At 41.3% G+C, this 18,548-nt stretch overlaps 1 protein-coding gene across 5 annotated transcripts in view; it reads left to right on the forward strand.

Annotated features, from left to right (window-relative positions):
- CHCHD3 (coiled-coil-helix-coiled-coil-helix domain containing 3) overlaps positions 1-18,548 on the forward strand; it is a 149,767-nt gene that overhangs the window by 104,834 nt on the left and 26,385 nt on the right. For all 5 annotated transcript variants that reach the window (XM_080578089.1, XM_080578090.1, XM_080578087.1 and 2 more), the window contains one exon: positions 16,758-16,828. In XM_080578089.1, the coding sequence (XP_080434215.1) occupies positions 16,758-16,828 (71 nt within the window). The remainder of the gene's footprint in view (positions 1-16,757; positions 16,829-18,548) is intronic.

The following is an 18,548-nucleotide window of genomic DNA, read 5'->3' on the forward strand; positions in this document are numbered from 1 at the left end:
TGCTGTTCTTCAGGAAACCTTGGGGGAAAGGACACAAGTTGCACCACATCTGAGAAAATTGGGGTTTGGCTGGCGTTCTGCCCCTGCTGCAGGCATTATCGTCGTCCTCATCGGAGCTTCTTGCGTGCAAGGGATCAAGTCCTACCCAGGAGCACTCGTGGCAATATTCTTAGCATCAGGGAGAGTCCAGCCACAGGAGGAGCCGAACCAAACTCTTAGGACATGGCCAGGATTTAATCCCACAGCAAACAGAGAGGGGAAGGTAAATGCATCGGATTTTGTGACGTGGATCTCAGCTTTGGCCAGGCTCTGTTGCAGGAGCGAAAGGTTGAGCACAGTTTTTTCTGCATTGCATTAACCCGCGAAGCTCCCTGCAACCAACGTGCGAGCTCTAAAGGTGGGAGAAGGAGCTCAAATTCAAGACGAGGCGGAGGGCTGTAGGAAGAAAATTGGAGAGAACAGAAGGGGAGAAAATCACAATAATGGACTCGGTGACAAGTCTGGTGACAACTTCTTTTCAGTTGAAGGTTTTGCTTTGAAGAGAGCAAAACCAATTTGTCTTGTGCATTACCCAGATTCCTTTAAAATCCCCAGCTCCCCATTCCTTCAAAAGAGAAGGAACAGACAGCTGGCATCGCAGCTCTGTATTTGTGAGAGCCTTCCTGCAAAAATACGTGTGATCTTTACACTGATACTTCAGAGGTGAAGGCTTCCTCTTTCTCCTGTTCCGTTTTACAGAGCTGGTTTTTGGCCTGTTTGTGGGTCCTGTGGCTGATAACCTGTGCAGTGGGTCCAGTTGGGCCGCCTGCTTGTGGCTCTCATCGTCTCGAATCAGGATGGGCAGGCAGCTTGGCAAAAGTGGTGGAGAGCCTTTGGTTTGGAGAGGGGAAGGGATAGCCCAAGGCTGGTGGCACGCTCAGCGCTCTTCCAGCGTGTCAGAGGGAATCGAAAGTTCTCCCGTCTTACGCCTCTCTAACTGCAAAGCATTATACCTGAGAGCTGAGACTTTTCAGCGTGTTTCTATTCACATGCATATTTCTGCGCCCATGAAGGCCTTTCCTTTTGAAATCTGGGAAGATAATCATGTGTTTGAAATGAGCAGGTACTCTCCTGCCACTTTTGAAACCTTTATTTCTCCCCTCGTCAGAGAGTTTAACTGTTTGCATTACCGTGGGCCGTAATCACGTAGGAATATGTATTTATGCACACTAAAACACAAAAACATAGCTGGAGTAATTATGAAGCAAATTCAAATGAACCCTAGCGGAGGAGTTCAAACATATGTCTAATTCTCAGGGAAGACTTACCATTTTTTTAAAATGCCGTACCTTGGTAACATCTCAGTGTTTTCCATATCTGGTACCACGGTACTCCAGTTAGACGTTCCTCCTGCAACGAATTTCATTGCTCGTTTGTCTCTGTGTTTATTAACCATAAAGCCCAAAGGTATTCCTTGTTCCTAATAAACTGTGGCAATAATACTTTTTTTTTTTTTTTGTCGCTGAGGCCATATCTTTTTAAAAGCATTGCAGATAATTGTTGCTACATGCCAGCTCAGATGTCTGTCTGTGCCAAGCTCGCCACTGGTTTCAGTAGTTAATCCTCACTGGCCTATAGTTCTCCAAAGTAAAAGCATCCTAGTGGTTGGCAGTGGTTAGTGTGATCCAGGCTGTAATTACTGCTTTCTACAGGTGCAAATACTTGCATGTTGAACCCATGCTATAGCAAATACCGCTAGGTTTTTTAAATAAATGTCAATTGTGCCTTTGAATAGCAGGTAAATGTACAGAAAATGTGTTTGATAATCCTGTTTCTGTTTCACACCTTGGAAAAGTCACTGTTTTTCATTTGCCTCAGTTTCTTCAAGTAGTGGAAGAGCAATGTAATCCTCAAAGTATCAGAATTAATTCTGATAAATTCTATAAGATGAGATACTGTATATTTATTGTCGACAAAAGTAAGCAAGTTAACATAGTAAGGCTTTGAGTTAACCATTTTAATCAGTACGATATCTACAAATTTGTGGGTATGATTTTAAGTTACCGTTTGCTCATTTCTTGTTTAACTCGTCTAGCTGGCTTTTAAAGCCTGCTTCATAGCTGCATTTTGGAACAGATTTTGTTTTTAAGATGGAAAATTTTTATTCTTCATACCAGGTGGTTATGGTGTTGCTCATGTGTTACTGCTCAGTGCCTTGAGGCAGCATCGTGCAAGTCACAGAAGTATGAATCAAGGGCTGTTCTAGATTGTAGTGAATGATAACTCAGGTTATTTTTCTGCAGCTCCTACTTAGTGGGATTTACAGTAGAGTTAGGTGATGGATGTGCACATAACTTTGCTGATTATAACAGTAACGCAGAGATTTTATCTGTTTTTCTTATTCCTACATCCCACTGCGTTTCGGTTGTGCAAGCTTTGCATTCAGCAGGTAACATTGGAAGTGAACACAACATGCCAAAGTGATCTTTTTTAGAATCTATATATTGTTCAATAGAGCATAAGGGAAAAAGAAAGGGTGTTTTGGAAGAAGAGGAGAGCCACGGTCTTAAAGCAGGACTCCAGGCACCCCTGTTGCAGGGGATGCCGTGTCTAGCGCGTGTCCATCTGTCCTTACCGATGACACTATGAGATAGTTTTCTGCTTCTGTAGCTGAAGCTGTTCAATTTGGTGTGTTTATAGGAAAAACAGTTAATATTTTTTGCTGTCTTGCCCCTTTTAATAACAGAAATAGGTACACTGATTTTATTTATTTATTTATCCCTGCCAAAGGATATGATGCAAGCATAAAATACACTTTGAAATGAATGCAAACCATGTTTTGTTCATTGCACATTTCAGACAGCTTTCATGATCTCTTTCCTTGTTATGAATTTATTGCTACTACCGTCTCTTAATTTTTGGAAGCTTTCTTTAATTGTAGATGTCTAAGATAATGTGCAGAGTGTTGCAGACTTGAGAACCTGAGACACTTGTGCCTGTCCAGTAGGCTTTCAGCTGAGCAAAACAAAACATTGCTGTGTACAGGCAAGTTGAGTTACTGCATCACAGTGCAGCTTGGACTTCCTTTTGTTAGAATAAGCGGGGAAGCTTTGTAAAAAAAAATGCATTTTCCACAGCAGAAAATGACACTATTTCAATTCAGAAAACTTCAGTCAATTTTTTGTCATTGAATTGTTGCCATGAATTGACAAGAGATTTCAGATACTTGTAAAGTTGAAAGAAGTTCTTTAAAAAACGACAAAAAAATGAGTCCTTCTAAGATTTTTATATTGGAAAATCAAGTGTAAAATGCGACACGTGTTTGTATCATACTATGTGCAGAATATTTTTGAAGTGGGAGTTCTACCGATGCTTAACAGAACAAGGATTTATGGACAATATTTGTGGGGGCGGATGATACTTTTTATTTGACTACTTGCAACTTAAACAAGTTTTCAGGAACGTGGACCTGAAAGCTGCCTTTCAGGTAGCCTCGAATTTAACAGCAATATTTTTAATGCAGTATTTTACTTCCCTTGGTCAGCCTTTAAGAAGTAATTTAAAAAAAGAGAGAAAGAAGAAAGCTTCAGTGTGCAGGTAGCATAAATGCAGTTCCTGGTGGCATGATCCCTAAGATACAGATGTAATAAAATGGGATCACCCTTGGAGATATTCAGGACAATGTCCTGAGCCATCTGGCGTAGTTGGGCCTGCTCTGGATGAGATGACCTCTGAAGATTCGTCCTAAATTACTCTGTGAGTTGGCGTGATAACATGAAGCTTGCTGATTCAGGGAATTTAACCTGCCACTTGTTACTTCTGGAGAATGGATAAATAATTACAGTAATACATTCGGCAGTGTAAAGAGTTACTGTAGTATTTGGTAAGCCTACAGCGATGTAGGTCCTACAAGGCATAATAACAAAAAGGATGCTTTTTCTATAGTAAGTTTAAAATAGTTGGGTAAATAAAAAATATGAGGGGCTTTGCTGAGTAGTGTTGTTTGGTATTGTATAGGGGAAAAGACGAGAACAAAATGAAGTATATAATTAAGTATATCAGAAGTGCATTCTGAATGCACTATACATTATGTTAATATGATGTCTTATTTAGAATAAGCTGCAAGAATCAGAACTTGCAAATGTCTTTATGAGGAAAATTGATGAGTTAATTGAGTTAATTAATACAGGAGTACAATTTGACTAGCTAGATCTATTACTGTAAGGAATGAAGAATTATAAACAGTGTGGTTAGGTTTCTGGTATTTTGCAGCCACTGTGTGTAACTCTTCTCTCAATTGTTATGTATTATTTTGTGATTATGTTGGCATAGCACATGTGTAACAGACTCTTTGCCCCAGAGAAGTCGGTAAAAATCATAGTGTCTTTGTATGTCCTTCTTGGTGAGATGTGTGGCTGTGATGCATTTTCCCTGGCTTAGCTTAAAATGGAAACCTCTAGTCTACATTAAATACCTGGGGCCACTCAGCAGTTGCTGCTGAGAGATAGCTGCCACTGAAAGTTGATCAATCCATCCCCTCCTGGCGAGGGGATGACTTGCCCTGATACCGTTCCTGTGTCTTGCTATTGATTATTGAGGAAGCGTAGTGTAACCATCTATCTACGGGCAGCTGAGGTTGGGTGTGATGAATCCCAGCCTCAGAGACAAGTGCTGTGGTCCATGGTCCACGGCATCAGCCCCCCATCCAGGGGGATGAGCAGACTTCCTCTGTAACAACAGCAGTGACCTGCAGAGACAAGTTTTGAGTTCATTTGCTAAAAGAAATGGGGGTTGTTTGGGGCTATTACATAGTCCCCTGTGTAATAACACAGGTTGCATTATCAAGAGGCATCTAAAAATCTGTACAGACTACTGAGGAAGTCTGCGAAGGGCTGTGCATGTCCAGAGAAATACAGAGAGAATTTCCTTTCCTTGAAGGGAAAGAAACTATGAAGGGACCATTGGAAGAATACACTTAGGTAGGAGAGAACATACACTAAATACCTGCAGGAAGGTTGCAAGGCTTGGCTTGAAAAATGCACTGAGCACTGCGGGAGGGAGAACTGAAATGGATGCTACGAATATACAGAACCTGCAAAGAATACAGGGAAAAGAAGCCCATTAAATAGTGGGAATCATCCTCAGAGATCACAAAACATAGCTATAAATTGTGAATATTTTAGGGGTCTGCATCTGAATTACTTGCCCTAACATATCTATTAGTGGTAAGTATTTTGCAGTGTGTTGCCTTACTGAGAGCAACAGAACCACACTTTTAACTTCCGAAACAGCATATTTGGTACTAATTATTACACTATGACATGCTGAAACACTTAATCAGTTTCTTTTTCGTAGGTCCTGGATGTTTTATTTAGCAGTTTTTTGAGTGAGAAGGCCACCTGCCTTAGTTTTGGCTGAGTTTCTTTCAGAAGACTGTTTCCAAACAGAATGGGTCTGCTGGGATACGCTGTTGTAAGAGCATTGAAAAATTCTCACATTAGCTTGATTTAAACATGCTCATAGCTCGTTTCATTTCTTGCTTCACCAATTATCAGCATAGCTCTCAATCTAGACTGAGTAGAAAACATAGTTTACTTGGATTCTGATACTAAAATTCATCTAAACAATCATCGTCATCGGTCATCAAACAAATACATACAACATTTTTCACCAAGCCATTTTTTCATATCTTCAGCATTTGTATTGTACCAGTCCTGATGTTTTCACACTGCTTACACACGGTATTCAAAGCAGCTGCAAGAAGCTGCCCTTGATGTACTTCGGTTACTTCATAATCACCAAAAGCTGTTACTTACACGCAGTTTTGTACGGTTTTGCTTTGTGATCAACAGACTTTCTGCCTTGATATCTTGTAGGTGGTTTGACATGGGTCATGAGCTTTGCACAGTGGTCTCTGCATATTCACCATATGCTCGGCACATTCAGATGGTGTCTGCATATTCACCTCCTCCTTACTGACCTGCTGATCCTGGTGTCATCAGCATCTTTTCACCTGACAGTGATGTGAACGGAGAGGTACCAGCACGTACAACACTTGAGCCATCAATATCCCCACAAGTTTTTTGGTCCGACCAAATGCAGATATTGAATTGGTTCTGGGTAATAAGCTGATTTTCTCTGGAAACGCCAGCGAGTATTTTCCATAATAGGAAGGCTTTGGTGCTATCATGGTTTATTGGGTGACATCAGTAGGAGGGTGATGGTTGGACCAGATGATCTTGAAGGTCTTTTCCAACCTTAATGATTCTAGGATTCTATCGGTCAAACTTATTCCTCAGTCTTAATGCAGTGTCTGTGTTAGCTGTGCTGAGGAAAGTTAGCACAACTTGCCATCAGTTCAGCAAAACAAACACAAAAACTTTTAATATCTGTGATATAGGACAAGCATGTGAGGTGACATTGTTGCCGGGGCTGTTGGATTGAGAGAGACGGAATATTTTAGAATTTCTTTCAAGAACTTTATTCTTGATCTTCTGATGGTTGGTGCATAAGTGTTATTTGTGGCTGCACTGTGCTTTTCAAAAAATGGTAATTTTGCACTCATTATGCCCTTAGGCAACTGAGTAGTGATAGTGGTAGATCTAATAAACAAAGCTAAACCCAGCTACTTTCCATTCATTTGAAAGAAGATGTAGCCAATCCTTGATTCTTTATGTTGGGCTTCTGCCACAAGATGAATTTCACGTACAGCTGCAGAGCAGATTGCACATCTACAAGCCAAAATAGATTTTCATTCTGATACCAGATATATTGCTGAGAGTAGGTATACATATTCATAGAATTACTTGGTTTGGAAGGGGCCTTGGGAAGCGCAACCTTCTGCTCCGAGCAGGATCAACGCTGAAGACAGATGAGGTTGTTCAGGGCTATGTGCAGTTGGATCTTTGTCAGCTGCACAGGCTGGAGATACCACAGCCTCTCACATCCCTGTCCCCTCCTTAGTTATACTTGGAAGGAAATATTTTTCCTTATACTCATTCAGAACCCCCATTGTTTCGTTTACAACCATTTTCTCTTGTTCTCCCACTGTGCACATCAGTAAGGAGCCCCTCTCCATCTTGTTGATACTCATCTTTTAGGGCTTCTAAGGCTACCAGGTCCCCCCAAAACTTGCTCTCCTCCAGGCTGAACAAGTCATGCTCCATTGGCTTCTTCTCACAGGGCACATGCACCCAGTTTGGGTCACCTGAAAAATTGGTGGCCGTTTCTGGGTCCTTGGTAAAGGTGTTAAACAGGGTGGGATGTGGTATAGACCCCTGGGGAACTGTGTGCTTACCTCGCCCCCACGTAGAGCCTGATGAGCCAGCCCAATCCTCACCCGTAATTCACAGAAGGAGTTTTCTGTTGTTCTTTTGACCACTTCAGTGGACTTGGTGCGAGTTACCCGTGCAGCAGATACGCTACAACCGTGCATGAGTATAACAGAAGCTTTAAACAAGGTGACTTTGTGCTGCTCCGTGTGTCCATACTGATGATGGAAACTATCTGCAGAGCTGGACTGAGCCACGAGGGCCATGCTGCCATCCAAAAGGACCATGGCAGGCTGGAGACGTGGGCTGGCAAGGGTACCACGGAGCTCACCAAGGAGCAGTGCCGAGTCCTGCCCCTGGGGAGGAGCAGCCCCAGCCCCAGGACGTGCTGGGGGCACCCAGGTGGGAAGCAGCTCTGCAGGAAAGAACTTGGTGGGCACCAAGTTGAACATGGGACAGCAACATGTCCGTGGTGCTAAGAAGGCGAATGGTGTTTTTGGCTGCATTAGGCAGTGTAAGCCCAGACCCAGGCCAAGAGGCACTGGGCACAGACCGGAGCCCAGGAGGTTCCATCCAAACACCAGGAAGCAATTCTGTGCTGTGTGGGTGATGGAGACACATGTTGTGGAGTTTTCCACCTTGGAGATCTACAAAAGCCACCTGGACGTGGTCCTGGGCACCCTGCTCTGGGTGGCCCTGCTGGGGCAGGGGGCTTGGAGCAGATGACCTCCAGAGGTCCCTTCCAACCCCAACCACTCTGTGATTCTGTGATTTTGGGGGCAGAGGCTGGGGAGAAGTGTGCTTTAGGATGTGGAGAAATAACATCCAACGAGTACCCTTAGGGAGAATGCAGTTTATAATGTGTAATAGGGAAAAGGGGTGAGGCTGAGAAGAAAAGTTGTAAATAAGAATGATTTAGATTAGGCATCTTGTCATCAGCAGGAGATGTAAATATAGTTGTGCATTTACACATGCATCTCTAAGATTGAGAACAGTTGTATTAAAGACCGTGCTACAATTACATGCAGATTAGATGCTTGGCTGAATAGCTGTAAGAATTTCGAATAGATTTGTCCTTTTCACAAAGGTTTTCATTTTCTTTGGCAGCTCTGAGTGTTAACAAATTAGAGATCAATGCTCTACTAGGGCAGAAACGTGAAGTGCAGCATATCTTGGGAGAAACTTTAGAGACATTAATAGTTGCAGTTAAAGGTATTAGTGGTGCCTGAAAAACAGGAGTGGAAATTCAAAAGAAAAGGTCAAAGAATAAGCTATTTTCCCCATTTTCTGCTGATGACTGAGTTAAGTGCTGTACCCCACTTGCTGCACACCGACTGTATACTCTTTGACAAGCACATGTGTAAAGAAATCAAACAAATCACGTCGGGAAGCGAATTGTCTGCTGGCAGAATGTTTGCCAAGAAGCAGTATGCGTTCTTCCTTTGTTTGAGTAGGTCGCAGTACTCTTCAGTACTATTTTGGGTACCTGTTTGCCTTTTCATCCCTCTGTTGAAACAGTTATTTGATGGCTTTGGTGTCCAAAGTCCTCTTCAATAACTCAGACACCTGTTCCATCGGAGGAGCCAGTTTCTGGTCCAGAGCCAATTTCGTGCAGGACGTAAGGGGAAAATGACCACGCGTAAAGGCTTGGGGATAAGGGGCAGAGGAGAGGGAATTTGCACTTGAATTTCAGCCAGCACAGGAAATATGTATTTTTAGGCAAAATCCACCAAACTCCTGAAAATAGGTCTTGGCCTTACCGTCTGGGTGTCCTCTGTAGGCTTAGTCCGAGACCCCGGACCTTACCTTAGCTTTTTGGAGTCCTGGGATTTCTCTTTCAGTTTGTCTTCTCCCTCCCTGCCTGGCAGCTACTTCTCCCCTTTCTTGAAGTTAAAGTTCTTACCTGCTATGAAAGCTTGTCCCCTGATCTGTCCGTGCGTCTTTTGTTTCTGTGAGCATCTCTGAGTTGTCCTGAACGTCATAACGTGGTTGTAGCCTCCCACCAAGGGAGCTCTTGGGTGCTTCTGTGGAAGGTTTGCAGCTCTGGAATTTATCTTCGTGCTGGAGCTCAGAACTGGAGACTCGTTTTTGTTTGGGGCAGCAGCATTCCCTTAGGGAAAGGTGCTCAGTTTGGGGTTGATTTCCGTAAAAGCCGAATGTCTCGTATGGCCTGATCTGATGACATTTCAGAAGAAATTACATCATTCATATATCATTTTAATAGCATTTGAGGTAGAATAAAGATGTAGTATTGTTTGGTAATCTGTATGATGTTATATGCTTGGCTTTCCATGGCTTATTAAAATCAATTCAGAGATAAATAGAGGTTTTTAATTCAAATAAAGATGCAATAAAAGTGGTCATATATTTATAAAGCGGTAATTTAATATAATTTGGAGCTTAGATATATGCACCCTGTTTAGCACTACAATAGATAGTCTTTTTGTCTTTTTGTCATTCCTGCTTCCCTAATTCTTCCTTTTGCACATTCGTTGCTTTTAGTGGCAGCTTCAAGGGTATTTCAGGGGCAAGGGTGTTTCTTGTAGCAGTTAATTTTGCCTTTTTCTTTGTAATCCAGGGAGTCTACTTTATGTTATGGTTTGCATGACAGCGGGGCATGTCCATGCACCTTACACAGTCAGTCCCTCCTGCTACTCAAAACGTTTTCTCCTTTTTTTTACTCATTTTCTGTGGGTTTCCTTTGCACACCCCCTGGGATACATCTCTTTGGGCAGAAGATGCTGCACCTGGCTGCTTGTCCTTGCTTTGCAGAACCTCAACAAAATGGGGACTGTGGCGGTCCTGAGGCTGGGCTGAAATCCGTGAAGCATCTCCGTAGGCTTCAGAGCGATTCCTTCTTTCTGCCTTTGGAAATCTTCTCATTTAAATCCATACAGGTGCCGGGCTGCATGTCAACAGAATGAATAAAACAAAATGTTTCATATTATCCACAAATGAGTTTGTAAAAGACACTGAGATGAAACGGCCAGAAGTTCAATTAAGGGATAAGAGAAAGCTCAGCTTCAGCAGCGATGGATGAAAAAGAGGCAAAGAAAACTTTCCAATTTGCCATTCAGGGAACATGATAATCTTTGCCTGCCGATGCTTTGAGTCCTTCAGTGGGGGAGGATGACAAGGAAAAAGAAGTCTTTAAATTAAAAATTCTCCCCTGATTCTCAAAGGTGCCAAACAGCCCAAGCTCTTCATTCCTTCGGTGGGTGGAGCAGGTGCTGAGCTGCTCTGAAGTCAAGCTGTGCTCATTTTTGTCTTTCACAGCACTAACTTGAAGCAAAGGCCAGATTTGTCTCCTTTGTGTGGAAGTCACACGTCTTTTTCTTTGTCAAATAAACTGGTAACTACATAACTATTAAATTAAATTTTAAAAAAAAATTAAATAGATTTCATGAATGTTATGTTCATACTGAATCTCTTCGGGGCTTTGAGAGCCAAAGGGCTTAAAAGGAAAATTTCAATGGCAAAAAGAAGTCGTGGCATGTCTGCAGTAACAACAGTTCCAGCACGTTTGTTATAAAATAGTGCCTATAGGTGAGGTATCTTTAGTGAAATTAAATGAGGACTCTCAAGTTCTCTTGGTTCTTTTGACAACCTTTTATCAGCTTGGATGACACGAGATCTTTCAGAACTTTATCGGCCTTGAAATCTGAAGATTTTCAGCCGAGAGTAAAACATGCACTTCTGCTTTGAGGTCCCACATGCAGACAAAACAGCTGACCTTCCCCGCTTCTGTCGGACTTTATTTCCTTACACAGACTTTTGAAATCAGAGCTGTCTAGCTAAATAATAATTCTCTCCTATTCCTCCACAATATGTTCTTTAAGAAGCGTCTGCTCCTACGTTTGTTCAGGAAAGTTTATTTTGGGGTCAAACATGATGAAAATGCTTCTTCCCATAGATCATACTTTTCTCTACCTGAATTACAGCGTGGCATATCCTTGCAAAGGCCGTGTATTTATCAGGAAATTGGGTAGATTTAAAATTAAAATTTCAGGTCTCTTTTCCTTAGCTTCTCTTTAGGAATGCCAGCCTGCACTTCCCTCTTTGGAGGTAGCTTTTAAAAGGCACCTCTACCACAGGAACAACAAATCCCGACCTTTCTTTGCAAAGAAGGGTACGGAAGGAGAGGCATAGCAAACACTGCTTATTACTCACTTTAATTTGGTTGAATCCTGTATTAGTCTTTGAGCTGTAAACATCTGAGTAACTTAACACGTGCTGGTCCTATTCAAGCAATTAGATTACAGGCATATGTTAAATTAGCCACTTCTACAAGTTTTTGCAGGCTTTTCAACTCCTCTGAATTGCTTAGTACTTGTACAGTAACAACACAAAGTCACAATATTTGTGAAAGTGCTGATTAGGTAATTTCGGAACTATAGGTAAAGAATTTTGAACCAAGAAGCTAAAATTGGGCAGATGTTGGATGATTTCTGCATTTTGTTTTCTGCCGTTCCTGGGGAAATGTGCCTAAAGTCCTACTCCCGTTCAGCAGAACAACTGATATTCCTCTAAAAATATCAATTCATGTTTATTAAAAGTGTTTTCCCTCCTCCGGCTTAGAGTTTGTTTATCTAGCAAGAACCTTCAGCCGTACAGATCCAGGTGGATAAGCAGGGATAAAAGAGCGTTGCCTACAGTGTTTGCCTGGTGCTAATACCCACGTGCTAGCAACGGCTGGGGATGACTCGCACCTTGAGGAATGTCACCGTGTGCTGTCAAAATCCATGTTGGCTGGTCCAAAACCCCTTGGCTGTTAGAAGAACAGCCCCAGTGCAACGTATCGTGCCGGCATTGTGAGCCTAAAGGTACAAGAGACATAAGCCGTGGACATCGGACGCATGGCCTGAAAGAGGGAGTCTGGGTACAAAAACTAAAGAGGCTGTGAGAAGGAGGCTGTCACTTAACAGGGGAGGCTTCTCTTTCGGAGACACAGGGTAGAAAATGCAGTTAAAAGGACACAGGTGGCAGAATAAACCTCTGGATAGAGGCAGCCGAGCAGAGAGGTTGGCAGCTATTGGGAATATCAGAATATCAAGCTCTCCTACAGAGAGCTTGGCCAACAGAAGTCGATGCTACCCTACTGCTTAGTTCAGGTAGAAAAGGACCGTGCTAGGGTCTTGCACATCATAATTTTCCAGGGGATGCAAACTCAGTGTCATTATGATTTTAAGTCATGGCGTTTCTAGCATTTGATGGATTCTTTTCTCTCTCCCAGCTGGCTCTTAACTTTTTTTTTTATTTTTTTTTTTTTAGCTTTCCCTGCTAAGAGTAACCATGTGCTAAACTCAAATACTTGCAAGTTGGAAAATGTCAGCATAAAGGCACGGGGCTTCTTCGGTTGTCTTGGATCTCTGATGTACAGCTATGTGTGCTCATGTAATTGTCAGGGTTCTCCCATACGATCCGACTTATTCAATATACTCATTGCTCAGTGTGCAAGGCATCCATTATTTATTTCCCAGCATTCAAACTTTGCAACATTGAAATGGGCCTTTCTCTGTTACCGTTTCTGTAATACCAGAGAAATGAAATTACCTGATTCCTGTGCGAGGTAATGAAGGCTAAAGCTTTTTACACGTGGAAAATGCGTGGTGACTAAACCCCAAATTGTCACAGGTCCTATTTGTGCTTGTAAGAGGTGGGTAAGCCATGATGTCTTGGCTGCCTTAACTTTTTCTAGCACAAACTTTTTCCAGTGTTGGGAATAGGACTCTTCTTTTTCAGTTGTGGCGGTGTTAAGCTCTTCAAATCCAGCATGACACGGCTCAGCCCTGCTGACAGGCTTGGTGTAACACTGGATTTGAGTCGCTGCATGTGCTGGAAGATCACCCAGCACCATCACGTGCCTGTTCTGCTCTTTTCTGTATGTACACGCTGCTAGTACTTGTCGGAGTCCTGGTGGAGAACTCGGTTTGCGTGGCACGTTGGTTTCTGTATGCAAGGTGAGCAGTGTTTCTTCAGCCAAGCAGACAGCAAACGAGGACTGTGCACACAAAGGGGTTAATTTCCACCAGCTTCAGCAGCCTTAAAGTTAAGTGACTATTTTGAGCTACTGACTGAGGCCCGCTTTGTGCAGTGAGCATGATTCAAGCCATTCTCAATTCTCTGGGCGATGCGTGAGATCTGCTAGCCAGCAACCTCTGTGATTCTGGAGCAAACCTCCGGGATGAGTTTAGACTAGATACTTTGAACAAGCTGAAGTTTAGTCATCAAGAACCAAATTTGCCACTTTGTTTTGATATTAAAGTCAAGCAACATGCCCACATTATGTAAGAACTCCATAACAGATACAGAAATAGCATCTTCTACATAATCTGGGAAGATGATTAATTGCCATAACCCTGACACTTCTGTTCCCTTTTGGAAGTTCGTTGCATCTTTCATAACATGCTTCCTGCACTTTCGTACTCCTTGCAACAAAGGAGACCGTAACAGAGGTCTGCAGAAAGCCGTGTTTTCGTTAAATAGTGATAGAAGAGTATAAACGAGAGGAAGCTGCTGTGTAAGATTGTTTTATAATGCATGTGCCCAAAGGACCCAAATCAAAGATAGGAAGGAGCTCAGTTGCTGCCATTTTAGTGGCTTAGTTAAGAGCATCCTAGGGGTGGATGGATGGATGGATAGATAGACAGATAGACAGATAGATAGATTCCAGATATCTATGGAAGGTATGTTTATTACTTACTTTATTACTTATATCTGCTGGAACCCGTGAAGATCATGGGTCTGATCCAGAGCTGCTTGCTGATAGTCTGCCACTGCTGCCAATCTGCAAATTGGACTGTAGCTTTTATCCTCCACTTCGAGTTGAACAGTACGTGAATATGCAGACTACATACACAACACAAATACAGATACTTATCCGGAGACTGAGGAACTTATATCAGCAGTGCTGTGTTACAGCACCCTTCCATCTCTATCTAGAGAAATGCCCACTGCATTCTTATCTTGAGGATTAGGGAGGACTTCTGAGATGATACTTCATCTCTGGATTATTGTGAGTATATCTCCTAAAGAGAGCCTGAGTGAGTTTCAGAGGAAGATCTGATCCAAGAAACATGGCACGCTTTATCTAAAATAATGAATGATTTCTTGATAGCTTGAGTCTACTGTAGGATTAAAACTTCTGGGCATATATAGCAGCTCCGTTGATCACTTGAGCTGCAATTAAAAAGTAGAGCAAGTACACTCAGAGTATTGTTTTTGTGTCAAAAATGCTCCTTCATGCTTGAAAATGATAAAAAATTGCAATCGATCCCTACAACTGTTGTGTTCATCTTTATTGATCAGGCAAAAGAAAGATAAATCGCAGCCCAAATAAGATTATAGTAAATGTTAGCGGCGTAGGGGACTGGAGGATGATAGAGAGCTATTCATCATCTCAAATGGTGACCTGTCCGCGCTCGCCCCATAGTCAGTCTGCTGTCTAATCACATACCTATTGATTTCATCCACGTCCAAGCAACCTGGATGTGACTGTCATTGGGCAGCTGAGATTGCTAAACGCAAGGGGGTCACTGGTGTGAGGAGGATTTCATTTTCATTTTCTTACTGGCCAACCATGATTTATGGAATAATAAATGACCCCAAGTCACATGCGTGGAAACCTTGATTTCAGTACAAATGAATTATTAGGTCTGAATCTCAGAAGCAAGAGTGCAGTAGACCACTGTGCTCTTTGTGATCCGTGCATGCCCTTTGACCCCAGGAGATGTTACACAATTCATTATAATTTGTGGTAAAATATTAGGCTTGCAATGCAATTTTACCCGCGTTTGGAGGTGATGTTCTTTTTGGTGATTTCTGTACTTTTCACGTTCATAATTCACGAGGAAGGACCTTGGAAGATGATCGCCTCAAATGGAAAGGATAAAAATTTTCCTTTTATTCTTCTGGATACCGCTGCCCGTTTTGGAGTTTCCATCAAATGTTTGTGCTGTAGAGTCCTTTCTTACCTGCGTTTCTCATAACATAATTTGGCACAGAGAAATGTTGTTCGGGATGTGTTTGCTAACCCACCGACCGAGGAGACAGTCACCTTTCGCTCTTACAGAAGAGTGACCTTTCCAGTTATAGGGTTTCTCTGTTTGTTTTCTGGCAACGTTTTAGGCATATTGCTTTCTCAAGGTCTTAAGTAAGTGTAAGTGCTCATTTTACCCAAAATAAAATTGGAATGACACTTCTCATGGACTGCATTGTTCAAGCCATGTATGCTAAATGCTCTAAAGAAGCACAATCATGTTGTGGCATGAATAACCTCGAACCACGGCATTAACCTACAACAGGTAGGTTGTTAAAAAAAGGATTCAAAAGGTTTTGTATGCAACCACGCCGTGTATAATTGTAAGAGTTTTGTTGCCATGTTAACGTGACTTCCTGGGATGCCAGATGACTTGAGAGTTGTAAAGCTAAGGAGGAGTTGTTGCAAGTGCCAGCAGAACCTTCGTTCATCTCCACGAGATTGTTTTTCCTATTGACCTGACTATTCACGGAAAAAAAATGTTTTAGAGAACTTTTGAACTGCTTTAACTTTTCATTATTCCTCCAACTGTGAAGCCAGGTGCCTTAGTTATTACATCTTAAGTCCAACTGTGCTAGGGCTATAAAAATCTCTTTAAAAATACCAGGTATATATTATCTAGACATGAAGCATCACAACATTATAGTGATTTGTCTTTGAATATTGTATGTCCCACTGAGAAACTTTGCCATTTTTATGTATAGAAAAGTTTTATTGCTTGCTGACTCAATCTTGTCTGACCTGCATTGTGGAAATTAATGATTTGGTGGAACTGAGAGAAAGCTTTCCCTGGTTTAGGGGAGATGAAAATATTCTCCAAAGCTGCCAGGAAAAAAAAATAATATTAATAACTGATTGAAGCAATTTAGAAGTATGGAATATTAAAAGAACTCCCTGCAAGAGGCATTATCAAGGCAAAGAGCAAAAAAGAAAATCAAGCGATAGTTAATTTATTGTGCCACTTTGAAGCCTGACATGACTGTCACCTGCAGACGAGCTGGGGACATATGTGTAAGTAACACAAATACGCACATGCAAAGAAGTACGTCTTCAGTATTTTGACTTTTTTTCTTCATGGAGAAGTTTCACGGGCTCCAATATCACCTAGGGCTAAATGCGGGATTCTTACCCCAGGTCTCTCTGCAGTTTCCTTCTTGAGGAAGGAAAACATCTCTTTTTATGCCATCTCTTTTACGTAACCTTTCAGAGCAAACGGGACACATTTGGCAAAAACGACACGCTTACCAAAATGTCTGTGCAACTTTGTAGAATATCTGATCTGAGGGTTTTTGTTCTTTTGATGTTGTTGTGTCTTTGGTGTTTTTTTTGTTTGTTTTTGAGCAACTGAAATGTATAAAATATCTAAATTTATGTTACTGACCAGGTATTGACTTATATATAATTGACGGTAGACGAAATTTGTATTATTAAGTTTTTTATTTTATTATTATTATTTTTTAACTTTCCAGAGCGCCCAGTTCTACAAAGTAACCACAGAACAATACCAAAAAGCTGCCGACGAAGTGTCAGCCCGGTTCAAGTAAGTCTTTTCTACCACTGCTTTTGAAGCTGGCAAATAAATGAATTTTTATCCGTATTCAAATGCATAGTAACTCCCCTTTCTGCTATCGTAGATCCTATCAGTCTGTGTGGGAAAAAACCCTGGCTATTCATATGAGAGAATTTTCAAGAATTTGGAGGCAATGCATAGTAACCATAAGCTGCATAGAAATTAGATGCACAGTTAGTAATATACTAATTAATTTATATTTGATAAGATGCATGGAATATTCTAAAAATACACTCCTTAACATTTTTTCTCAAGCGGAACAACAAAAATGTAGTTCCAGCTTTGCATTACAATAGCATTCATCCTGTGCTTGCATGATGTGAAAGGATTTAAATTAGCAACTTCGCTTTGCCCCTACCAGTGAAGTTCAGATTAAATAATTTTTATTAGTCCTGAGGATGGTTAAATGAAGATACAGTAACTGATGGATCAAAGTGACTCTGACCCTTAACCTTGGACTGTTCCCTTTCTGCTGGTTCATCCATTAGGCAGAAGGTTCCATTTATCATGTTAGTAAGGATACAAAGAGAACTTTTACAACCTTAGAGTCACAGTGGTAACCAAGAAATGCTGTGTAAAGTCAATTATTCTGTGACCATTTTTAGGTTTGTGGAAGGGTTTAAAAGGAAACAAAAGAGTTTTGGGTTTTGGTTTGGTTTTTGGTGGGCAAGAGGAGGAAGGGCTTTTTGGAGCTGCTGATAATGATACCAACTTCTTAACTGTAAGATAAAAACGTTTTATCTTTCAATATCAGGGGTTGTTAATACTCTCTAGTGTTTATATAAAATCTTCTGTGCTGGTTAACAGACAATGCAGAGTTTATGTCACTGAGGACTGAACTCATCTGTCCCTTAAACAAGAGAGACGGAATGACCATTGACTCACGGAGTGATTTAAGCATAATTTGGAGGGTTTCCCATTACTGATGGGAAGCCCGGTATGTTGTCATTCATTGTCATTATTCTCACCAGTGTAAGATTCCCATCGAGTATTTCTCCTTCCTTTGTTACATTAGGTTACTTTCCTGTTTTGAAATCTAATTATTGCCTAATCTGACTTTGCTTATTTCAAAACGAGACTTTATTGTGATTTGAAGTAGTATTTGATAGCCTAGGTGGTTATTGTGACCAGAGGTGGGGAATGTTTGTTTTTTTTTTTTTGTATATTTGTTTGCTTTTCCCTAGTATATAAACAATTTCCAATATGCATGCTTTGGTGTTCTTTTTTTTTGCACAAACAGCTGGCTAAGGGGCCAGCGCTCAGCATCAGGCAATATCTACAAATTTTAAGAACACCATTTTGAAGGATCTTTTATTCTGTCTGCATAAACCAAAGACTATTTAATAAAGAGGGATTTGGCCAGGGAATCAGAGATTCCTAACAGTTGATGAAATTGGCTGCTTCTTAATTTTCTAGAGACTGAAATTATAAATAGAAATTAACTGTTTGACTAGTCTTCACTGCCGTGCCATTACTGAAGTTGCAGTGCTTCCTTTGCACTTCAAGCCATTTTTTCATGAAAATTATTTGGAGGTTTTTGATTAGTAGATCCAGTTTTGGTCCATTGTGTTAAAAACAAAAGGAAAACATTATCAGGAGGAAAATATATCTGAAGTATGCACATAAATTGGAATAGCTTTGATACAGAACATGAAATATCAATCTTACTGTATCATTTTAAATTCTTCCC

This window comes from Anser brachyrhynchus (assembly GCF_964034855.1).
Source record: "Anser brachyrhynchus genome assembly, chromosome: 1".
NCBI classification, from domain to species: Eukaryota; Metazoa; Chordata; class Aves; order Anseriformes; family Anatidae; genus Anser; species Anser brachyrhynchus.